This window comes from Bolinopsis microptera, chromosome 6, assembly GCF_026151205.1.
Source record: "Bolinopsis microptera isolate Bmic1 chromosome 6, MBARI_Bmic_1.0, whole genome shotgun sequence".
In the NCBI taxonomy this organism is placed as follows: domain Eukaryota; kingdom Metazoa; phylum Ctenophora; class Tentaculata; order Lobata; family Bolinopsidae; genus Bolinopsis; species Bolinopsis microptera.
Genome location: NC_087077.1, coordinates 10,672,110 through 10,684,227, shown reverse-complemented (window position 1 = coordinate 10,684,227; position 12,118 = coordinate 10,672,110). Strand labels below are relative to the sequence as shown.

General features: G+C 35.6%; 1 protein-coding gene across 1 annotated transcript; it reads left to right on the top strand.

The window, feature by feature from the left end:
* Nucleotides 1-7,063: 7,063 nt before the first annotated feature.
* LOC134816584 (uncharacterized) lies at nt 7,064-11,225 on the top strand. Its single transcript, XM_063825497.1, has 4 exons — nt 7,064-7,494; nt 9,046-9,124; nt 9,438-9,513; nt 10,597-11,225. The coding sequence occupies exons 1-4, from the start codon at nt 7,387-7,389 to the stop codon at nt 10,763-10,765; spliced, it is 432 nt and encodes a 143-aa protein (XP_063681567.1). The 5' UTR covers nt 7,064-7,386; the 3' UTR covers nt 10,766-11,225.
* The last annotated feature ends 893 nt before the right edge of the window (nt 11,226-12,118 follow it).

Below are 12,118 nucleotides of genomic sequence, written 5' to 3'. Positions count from 1 at the left end.
TTGGATCAAGCAAGTGAAGAATATTGTTACGAGTGTTGTTACAAATGTTGTTACCAATGTTGTTACGAATGTCGGAATATTGTTACGAATGTTGTTAAGAATGTCGGAATGTTGTTACAAATGTTGTTACGAATTTTTGGCGACTAGGATTTTCCGCTCGATAAATATAATTATTATTGAACCTCTTACTCAGCCGCATCTTCTATTTACATAATATTATGTTCAGAATTATAAAAGTTTAAGCCTTAACAGCCTACACTCCTACAGGCAAGATAGTAGATTCCATTTGCTTATCTATTAATCTTACTTCTGGCTCGTTAAGAAGCTACTTGTATTTAACCACTTGCCAAAAATGCGCGTATCTGGCACTTTGTGCACTATTGAAGTTGAACGAGAGAGGAGCTTGCAGTAAAATTGTGCATATTAAGCGCGGTTAACATGTACATTACCAACTTTTCGCTGGTCAAAAAGTTGGCACTGTACATGTTATACTCAATTTTTTGTCCCAGACTTTGAAGATAGAACAAATCCTGTGATACGACAATCTTGTGATATAATTATATGACACTTTTTCTTTAAAATAGGGCATAAAAACTTGATCCCATGATCACTCCTATGGAGTTTCTAAACTCAAGCAGGAGGCCATACGGTCGTAGTGGCTGAAATATTGCATGACATCCAACTCATTAAATGTAGAGATGAAGAGCAGACATAGTCCCTAGCACGTGACCCTCACTTGACGTGCTACACTGCGCTGACATTAATTCCAGCTAAGTCGACGTGCCATATATCACGTGGACGGAACACGTGATCCATAATTAATCTTTAATTTTGTCTGGATGTAAAAGAAGTTACGGGGGATCTTCGGTCAGATATACCGCATTTCAAGTCACAGCTTCAAGGCCAACACGTGTCCTCACCGCATGGTGGTCAGTGCTCACGTGGCGCGCGTCTTCACGCCCACGGGACGTCATGTGACACGCGGTTTTACGGTCACGTGCGAATGCAAGACTCGAATAGTGGTGCATTTACTGATTAGCTAGGGCTTGTCGCATGGAGAACATGTCACGGACATTATTTGATCATCATCGTAAAACAAAGGCTCATACTCATATCACACTACGTCTTGGAGATATGTTGAGTATTTTATATTAAACCTATTTTGAGACTTTATAGTCGTAAAGATTCGTTTAATAAACATTTTTAGTCTTAGAATGATGCTCGTCTTTATTTCTTGACTTTATAATGCTTCTTTGGTCACAAAAACCCTCATAAATATGTTTACTTGTGCAAATGTACTCGTAAGCCATGCCCATATGCTGTTGACTTGGTGGTTTTTCGGTATACAATTTGGCATATTCATGATTGCTAATATAAAAATAACAAATCAAACTGTTTAAGTACTTATCGACTTCCTATAACAGTGCACTCCGTGTAATAAAGTAATGACGTTCATTAAGACGTTAAGAAGTAATTAAAAGAGTATAAGCTTGAGCTCTAGTTAACAAACTTCAAGTTCAACTCACTAAGCTTCAGTTATCAATTACTCAATACAATTTCACACTGTGTTTTTTTGCTTGCAATCACGATCGGAGCCAGGTACCACTTTCAATTTGAACAATGACAAAGTCAGAGTGTTAAAAAGTTAATAACAATTATAAACAATTCTCCACTTAACACAAGCTGAACTAAATTTGAACACTGCGATTTTAATGAAATATGAATTGAATCAGCTGTGATGTTATGTAAAATATTGTAACTAATTTGAATATGAAGTTTCGTGCGGGTTTCTTAGAAGTTTGCAGTACATTCAGAGTTTACTTTTACCTCATTTCTCACGAGTTGATGAGTGCATGTTTTATACGTGATTTGCCGGCTCTCAAAGAGCAGACCATCTTTAAAACATCACAATTAAAGACTGCGTTGAACAGTTTCTTCGCCACAATTAAGCCTAGTGATTGATTTGCTGCCAAAAAAGATTTTAACTAGGTTTTGAGATTCGCGTTTGATATTGGCCGCACTGTCTTTGGAGAGATTGTGAAATGTTAATACAGTACTGTAGAGTGTAGGTGTCTTTTGAGTCATATTGTTAGTCTTTGTAACCCGCCCCCTATTCTTATGAGTTATGATGATCATGTCCCCACTTGAGTAGGTTTCAATCATTTTACGTTGTCGTACGTGTGATTCAGTTTAGGGATACCAACTGAAAACTTTATAAATTCATAGAATTCGCATATATTTTTATAGTCTTCATCAAACGATTTATAATCTATGCTGACCACATCTTCCAAGTTCAAGATACGACGAATTCCTAGACCTCAGTAACATGTTTTGTGATACTTGTAAGTAAGTGTTTAGTTCATTCCGCCGGAAAGGTTCGCCAATTGGTCTGCCGGAGGCACAGAAAACTTTTCTAGTATATGATGTTTTCAAGGGTCACTTGACAGAAAAAGTCAACGAAATTATGGCACTCAACAACATAGTTCATAAGCTAGTCCCCGCCAACATGACTAACTTGTTTCACATTTCAGCCTCTAGATATTACGGTAAATCGTGTTGCCAAGGACATTGTCCGACGTTGTTATAGTTCATAGTACTCAGGGGAGGTAATGAAACAGATAAGTGCTGGGAAAGCTCCACGTTAAGGTTAACCTACTTGTGTAAAAGTTTGCACTGAAATGCAGGACCGAGGTAGTATTACTGATGCTTTAAGCATGGAATATTTAATGCACGAAAACCCATTTGATGAAGATGATATGTGATATTAGACAATACATATAATCAATCATGTACACATATTTTAACACGTTTACTGATTAAAGACTGCTTTTTTTGCTTACTGTATGAAAAATGGATTTAAAAATCATTTGCTAAAATTAAAAAAACGTTTAAAAAAAGATGAAAAAAATTCGGATTTTTGATGGTTTTGATTGCCTTCTAGCGTTCATATTAATGTCCGTTCATAATTATGTCCGTTCAAGTAATGTCCGTCCAAATAAGGTCCGATAAGGTAAGACTTTGTTGAACAGTTTTGGGGAACCAAATACAAAGTAAAAACTGTACAAAGTCGCAATCTCCTGCCTCTGTATTTGATTTATAGACACATAATCGGAGCATTTTAATTTCGGATGACCCTGACCTCCAAGTTCATTATAATATAAAGACCTCAGAATGAGGTTTTGCGTCCCAATTTAGTTAGCACTTCATTCGTCCGGCATCTATAATCCCGCATTTGTTTAATCCTGTTTATATGATGTACAGAAACGCTGGTTTATAATTCGGTGGTCGTGTAATTCTGGCTGTATTTAAAATATTATTGGCTGCGTTTCAACTTTCAGCTTCGGTTAATTATAACCGCCGTTTTAATGTATTCTGATATGAATAGTAGCCGGTTATTGAACGGTTCTATATCGGCAGTTTCCAATCAGCCCAACCACGTGATGACAAGGGTAGACACTAGGGTAGAGATTAGAGAACCGTTTAGGGTTAAGAAAGACTTCAGGGCTCCTAACCTTGTAACCCTAACCCTAGTCCCAAAAAGTTGTTTACCCTAATGCCTATACCCTCAGTGAGTCAGTGGTCAGGCTTCTTAAGGTTACACTGCCGGGCTATCAGCTGACTCTCCTCAGCACTTGAGATAATTAACTGATGCTGATAGCAGATAGCAGGACGATGTGACTCAGTTTAAAGCACATCAGCACATATTTGTTTCTTACACTCTTACATGCTGAAAATATGATGACGATTTTATTCTTTACTATAAAAGAAAGAGATAAAATAAAAACTTCGCAGTTGTATTCTAGAAATTTTTACAGAATTCTTTAAACACATCTATTACGCACGATTTTATTAAATATCCGTACTTTTAACTAGTTGAATTAAGTAAGACAGCACTATTTATAAATATATTTATAAAAATAAGAGAACTATGAGATCTCTGTGAACTTTCGAGCAAATTTAATTAAAATTCAAACATTTTTATTAATAAAATACCATCGGTAGATCGGATGATATATGATCAGTCAAGCGGCAAGTTAGACCAGGTTTAATGATTTAAATTTTCACAATGTGCAACTCTTCTCAACAAACGAACCGAAATAAATATTAAACATTTTAAATTAACACTCGGAAAGTAAACGAACGCAAATTTTGTTTAGATTTTATCGTAAGCAATCGTGTCTTTGATCTATTGTAATTGAGACGAAACGGAATGAACGATCCACATTAATGATTTTCTAGTTAGTTGCTCTTAGGATCGATCCGGTTGATTGGTCGACCATTTCGTCATAAACTTTTTGGGGAGTGGTAACATGTACGTTAAGTTTGTAGTTTGTGTTTGATACTTTATGAGGTTAAAAGGATTTGGTGGCGCTGTATTCATTAAAATGGTACCAACGATGAGCGGGCCATCAGTTTCATCGAAAGGAACAAGTGGGACTTAAGATTTCATACGCAAAGCTTGTGAGCAGGGACAAACAGACAAACAGACAAACAGACAAACAGACAAACAGACAAACAGACAAACAGACAAACAGACAAACAGACAAACAGACAAACAGACAAACAGACAAACAGACAAACAGACAAACAGACAAACAGACAAACAGACAAACAGACAAACAGACAAACAGACAAACAGACAAACAGACAAACAGACAAACAGACAAACAGACAAACAGACAAACAGACAAACAGACAAACAGACAAACAGACAAACAGACAAACAGACAAACAGACAAACAGACAAACAGACAAACAGACAAACAGACAAACAGACAAACAGACAAACAGACAAACAGACAAACAGACAAACAGACAAACAGACAAACAGACAAACAGACAAACAGACAAACAGACAAACAGACAAACAGACAAACAGACACACAGACAAACAAACAAACAGACAAACAGACAAACAGACAAACAGACAAACAGACAAACAGACAAACAGACAAACAGACAAACAAACAAACAGACAAACAGACAAACAGACAAACAGACAAACAGACAAACAGACAAACAGACAAACAGACAAACAGACAAACAGACAAACAGACAAACAGACAAACAGACAAACATACAAACAGACAAACAAACAGACAAACAGACAAACAGACAAACAGACAAACAGACAAACAAGCAGACAAACAAACAGACAAACAAACAAACAGACAAACAAGCAGACAAACAAACAGACAAACAAACAAACAAACAAACAAACAAACAAACAAACAAACAAACAAACAAACAAACAAACAAACAAACAAACAAACAAACAAACAAACAAACAAACAAACAAACAAACAAACAAACAAACAAACAAACAAACAAACAAACAAACAAACAAACAAACAAACAGACAAACAAACAAACAAACAAACAAACAAACAAACAAACAGACAAACAAACAAACAAACAAACAAACAAACAAACAAACAAACAAACAAACAAACAAACAAACAAACAAACAAACAAACAAACAAACAAACAAACAAACAAACAAACAAACAAACAAACAAACAAACAAACAAACAAACAAACAAACAAACAAACAAACAAACAAACAAACAAACAAACAAACAGACAAACAAACAAACAAACAAACAAACAAACAAACAAACAAACAAACAAACAAACAAACAAACAAACAAACAAACAAACAAACAAACAAACAAACAAACAAACAAACAAACAAACAAACAAACAAACAAACAAACAAACAAACAAACAAACAAACAAACAAACAAACAAACAAACAAACAAACAAACAAACAAACAAACAAACAAACAAACAAACAAACAAACAAACAAACAAACAAACAAACAAACAAACAAACAAACAAACAAACAAACAAACAAACAAACAAACAAACAAACAAACAAACAGACAAACAGACAAACAAACAAACAGACAAACAGACAAACAGACAAACAGACAAACAGACAAACAGACAAACAGACAAACAGGCAAACAGACAAACAGACAAAAATACAAACAGACAATCAGATAAACAGACAAACATACAAACAGGCAAACAGACAAACAGACAAAAATACAAACAGACAATCAGACAAACAGACAAACAGACAAACAGACAAACAGAATAATATTAGACATTTATTTATATTCAGTGTACAATGATTTAATTATACTACGTTCATTTGCATTGACATGTGCGATAATTGATCTCTAAACTGGAATTTGTAAGGGTCAAATTTCGATATTCAACTTATTAATGTTTTATAACATACAATTCCAGTATAACTAGACGAGAATTTCATAATTTTCTTTGATTGACGGTTTAGTCAAATGGAAATTTTATTCCTTTATTTTAGGATGAATTTCTTGCCGTCATGCATGCGGTCACAGTTGTTTAAATATAATAACCTTTGCTTAACTTCTTTCTCGTATGACGATTTAAGATCAATTTATGTCGCCTAAAAAAGTCGATCTTGTACTCTTTCCAACGCAAAGATTTGGAGCATGCAAACCTCAGCATTTTAATCTTTGCAGACCTCAAGATTTGAATCGTTACAAACCTCGCTATTTTTACCTTTGTAAAGTCCAAGATTCAAACACATATGAGCGGAGTTTCCTGCTTCAATGAAACATACCTCAGCTAATTTTGAAAACCCTCAAAGCAGACCCACGCTTATTTTTACATATTTTCGCACGGACTACCTCATGTAATTCCTCTTTCAAGACATTTTTTCCTCACCACTACTCACCACCCCACCCACATCTCCAATAACATTGAACTACTCCTCCAGTCACACCACCAACTGACCATCCTACACTCCTCCTCCTCCTCCTCTCACGAGGGGACCACTTCTCTCTTCTCTATCTAACCTCAAATCTCTCTTTCTGCACCACGTGACCGCTGCGTCAGTGGTGGAGCACGTGTCTTTTCTCTTCAGTTCTTCTGCTTATCGATACAGCAAGCAGTCCACTCGAGATGCTACCGCTATCTCTTGATTTGTCTTATGTTCATATTATCATCTCTCTCTCTCTCTCTCTCGAGCGGAGGATAATGTCTTGAGACAAGTTTTTAATCTGCTGGACAGTGGGCGGCTGGAGGTAATTTTAAAGCGACTGTTCTGGCACGCACTGGTTTTAGTATGGCTGTAAATTTCTAGCTGGTCGGAATTTCTAGCTCTTTTGTCACACCACTTGTAGAGTAGCTTACAAAGAGAATTGTCGCCACGATTATTTTCAATTTTCAGCATATTTTATAATCAATATGATATAAAGATACAATTCAAAGAAGTTATGCCGACCGAACACAAAAGCCAGGGCCGCATATTTTAAAAACAATTTTGTATAAATTATGAAACTGTTTCTCAGCTTTCTCGCTTTCTTTTCAATCAATCTTGTGTCAGATCAATATGGCAACAGTTGCTAACGGAACGGGAAAGAGACGAGCCCTGAAGAAACGACCCGACACAAATGAACGGAACAGAGCCAGTATGGATGGTGAAAATACTCCTGTCAAGGTAATAATATGTATATTTATAATTAAATGTTATAATTATAACATAATTCAAATTGTGTTGGGAAAAGTTAGTTATTCGGCTGTAGCTTCTAAAATTCATTTTGTAGAACTAACTTGATTTATAAGTTCCTTTATAAGTGATTGTAGCTGTCTGTAATCCGAACCGGAACAGTGCTACTGGTACATACAATCTGATAGTCTTAATTTTGTTCTAGATTCAAATTAAATGTTTCTAGCCATGTAAGATTTATATTTCTTTTTATTCCTGGATGAGGATGACCTGTATAAATTTTAAAATCAGGCAATTATTCGACTGTACGTTGTATGCACGAATTTTAACATGATTATACTTAATTCAATAATTCAGGCTCAGTTGTCGTTCATCTTAATATATATTAACAATAAAACTTGTTAATTCACATGAATTAGTCTTAGATTCCTGGCGTGCATCTGCGCATATTGTTAATATTTAACCACAACACAATATGCTTCTGATAAGTACGGGAGACTTCACTCCTATGGGATTGTGGAAATAGCACAACATTTTGTAGGTTTACCCCAAAAGTTAAGCTTCTTACGTGGAATATTTTATCTCTAAAAATAACCTGCACTCTTTCCAGGGCTCATGGTCACGATAACCGCGGGCGATGCTTCTTATCGGTTATGGTTTAAACTATAAATTTATATTAAAGTTACACGCGGTTAGAATTATGAAAACATTCTATTTTTAGACAAACAATTTTATATTGATTAATATGCGATCAGGCGTGATCAGATATCGACACATTTCAGCAAATTTTGAGTTATGTCTATCGAAATTCAAGTCACAAATGATTGCAACGAAAAACAATCATCAAGGATTCATCGCGTAGAAAAGAAATTTTGTATCATGTTTTCGTAAACAAAATTAACACGGTTAAAACTATGCACTCTTCGGTCGTTTCTCGACAAGGTGGTTTTAAGGATTCAGCAGTGTTCCTTGAAACTAGGTTTCCGGTCAAATCTTGTACCTAGCATTCTTCCTACTTATAATTTTAAACCGAATCAAAGACAAGGATAGAAATTTCCGGATAAGCATTAAGCACAGATAAATATTAACTTTTAAGTTTTACACCTCCAAGATCTTCAGACTAAACAAATTTAAAGTTTTAAAAGAACTGATCCCGCTCATGGTGTATGCCATATGATAATCTATCAATTATAAAACCAGCTATTTATAAGTTTATAGAGTCGTGGCAAGCAGAGATTGTTGAGATTTATCAACCATCATATCGTATGCATGAGAGTTCACCCTTCTAGGATTGTGAAACCGATTAGCACTTATGATAACTGCATTCCATAGAATTAATGTCACGTGGAATGCGCTTTATTGTCATAATACAGGGCCCTTATCAATTTCAGAACCCTAGGCAACGATAACCATACAGCGTCAGGTTTTATAAGTACTAGCACTAGAGTCAGACGATTCACTTAGCAAATAGCATATGAGAACAGCTGTGAGTCTAAAGGATTGTCTTTACGTTCATTAACTATTACGATTACCATTTCCCAGGATTCTGACATGATGGATTTGGAGTTTAAAAAGGAATTCGATGAGGTTATGGGGTATCTCGAGAATCTTCCTTCTAAACGTAAGATAATTTCAGCAATAAATGATGGATTAAGTTTCGCTTTGATTTTAGTTAAATATACTTTACAGTTTCAAATTATTCTCAGGATTTGTCTTTAAGTATACCAGTTTAATACATTTCCTTTCCGATACAGTATAACTATACATGTGTTTCGTATTTCTCTTTTAGTCACTTTTCGACATAATACGATCACAATATCTATATGAGTTACTTCTCGAAACGTCAGCTTACATTAACTTTGATTTTATCTTAAGTATTTAAGTTGCGGCCCAGAAATTATTCTTCAAACGGACCTTAACATTGTTATTTTCAGAACGACTCATTCTGAATAATTGGCTGAAGAAGCTGAAAAAAGCAAGCGATGAAACACAAGAGCTGAAGAATTGGAGGTTGGAAATTGTTTAAAAAAATCCAAATATAACTTTCTCATCTTTCGCCACATTCTTTCTCTCAACCAAACCACAATATCTCATACTTTAAAATTGTACAGGTCATTACTTTGCCAATAAATTTGTGCAAACGTGTATCATATTACATTGCTGAGGTGGCAAGTTTCGTTCCACGAAAATTGCATGCTCATTGAGACATCTCTTTGAGACCATGCACCGATAGGCCGACTTGACAACTTCGGCTCAAGTCTTTGACAAGCAACTGGAAGTGTACCGACTGTTTTATAAGTCGTATCTGGGCAGCAGTGCTGGTAAAATGAAAAGTACACCGCTGATTCTAAATTTACATGTACGTGCGTGCTTGATAAAAGGAAAAACAAAGATACACGTGCAATGAAAGTACAAGCTTTGATTTAAAAGTTTTGTAAAAAAAGTTTCAATATCTAGTATTCTAGTCAGTAGTCAGATATCAAACAAATTGTCTCCCCGTTACCCTTTGAACGTTGAACAGAAATTTATAACGAACAAATTACAAGTTAACTAGTTATTAAACATATCTGCTCTTTGAACACATATTCTTATTAGGACCAAAGCTGTAAGATTACGATCCAACTTAAACAATCTATCAGATCGATAACGAGCTTAATTTAAATTATTTAAGACAAATCCTCCTCACTAGTCACTACGAGTAGCCGCCCACACATGTCGCCCCCTTTGAAGAGGCCTGAGGCTAAACTTCCAATTTAACTGTGCACATTAAATAAGGTTGAAAAGTGGCTGAGTTACATAATATGTGCAGTGTTGGGGCAGGCATTATGTTATGTAAGATACGGTCAGGTGTGCTCGTTAGAAACTGTAGGAGGGTGCTTTCAGTCACAAGCAGTCACAAGCAGTCACAAGCAGTCATTTAACAGGAGCGGTAGGATTAAGTAAGGTTGGTGTTTGAATGAGCGGAGTTTCTCTCATTCGTACCAAAAGCCAACCTTACTACAGCTTTAGAAAGTTAGAAACAGGATACGACTAAAATTATGACTCATATTTTAAGGAAACCTTAACTAATGATAAACCATGCTTATTTTTCAGAGAGGTGAGAAACGAATACATAGCTCTGATGAACAACCAACTCCGCAGATCAGATATTATCGAGCCCTTCACGTCACGGCCACAGTTCGGACCTCTCCGTCCGGTTCCCAAAAAACTTGCCTACACAAAAATGAAGTTTACCCTCTGCGCGGACGAGGAAAGTGGCTGAACATAGCACCTTTTGTAACAAACGCTGCGGGATATTTTTCATCTTTTGCTTGTTGAATTTCATATTGTTATCACTTCAAGACATTTTAGTCTCAGTGCTGGAGCTAAAGCCTAAATGTGAAAGGAGTTTGTACTGCTATATGCGAATTTGATGAACAATTGTAAGTCAGTTGGATTCAAGTCGACCCAGATACTCAAATATGATAATAATATGAAGACAGCACAATCAGTTCAAGTAGCTTCTTTTGGTAAAGATCGAAAATTAATTTTAGAAATATGTCATTTTGTAATTCAAATTTTCGATAATATGGTTAACCGATGACATTTAACCATTGCAAACTTTTCGGAGTTTATATTTTTTGATCACGGCCAAATTTCCTTTAAAACCATTTGAATTTATATAACCTTTGAACTTTTCATTCAGGAACTTAATAAGTAATGTCATATGTTCTTATATATACAAATCGGTGTTTTATATATTGTCCACGGCCTGGTGATCAACTACGATCAATTTAGTTATTGAATTTAGTAGGCTCGAATATTATTTATGGACAGAAAATTCGGATACTTCATATTGGTCTTAACAAGCGACAGTGATCATTTCGCATTTTCATTTTTTGATAGGTCAGTCCTAGATCTGATTGGTTAATAGGTGTCACGTACTGTTGAAAAATATGATTCAACCCCCACCTGCAGCGTCCAAATCTATTAACCAGACCATCTCTGAAAACAACATCCATAATATGACTACCAATAGATATGGTGGTGCAATATTTCTGCACGAGAGCCATCATCACTTTAATAATTTGATTAATTTTATTGCACGCGATGGAACACGGACTCTTGGCAGTGAAACACGCACGAGTTTTCAACCTTAGACACCACCCTTAGTCAAATGTTAGGTAATTTTGCAGTGGATCTTAATCCTCGGGACAGTATTCCAAGAAACTTGCTGACGGCTGAAGAATCAACAGATCTTAACCCAGACACCAGAGGCGGCTCATGGGGGGAGGGGTTACTCAAAGGGATACAGGGAGTTTTCCAGGGAGTCAAAGACCCGGAAGATCGGGGGTTGGAACACACACTCCGCACACGGATACCCATTATAAGAAATAGTGAACAAAAGAAAACCAAAATAAATGAAGCTCTAAATGCTGCAGCAGAACCGGCACCACTCTTACTTCAATTTATATACTAAAAAAAGATATCGCGATGTTACAAACGGCGATGTTTCCTTTGCTATCAGTATGTGGTAAGGAGTCTTCAAAATATGTTTTTAAATTCAAATTAGGGTTCATTTAAAAAACAAATAAATACAAATATTACTGGTTTAACAAAAGTAAATTATTTATAT

What these genes read in the sequence shown, in the direction of transcription:
- LOC134816584 (XM_063825497.1), top strand. Translation starts at nt 7,387, where the DNA reads ATGGCAACAGTTGCTAACGGAACGGGAAAGAGACGAGCCCTGAAGAAA. An exon ending in GTGAAAATACTCCTGTCAAG is followed by an intron (nt 7,495 to 9,045) that starts GTAATAATATGT and finishes ACCATTTCCCAG; the next exon opens with GATTCTGACATGATGGATTT. An exon ending in CAAGAGCTGAAGAATTGGAG is followed by an intron (nt 9,514 to 10,596) that starts GTTGGAAATTGT and finishes CTTATTTTTCAG; the next exon opens with AGAGGTGAGAAACGAATACA.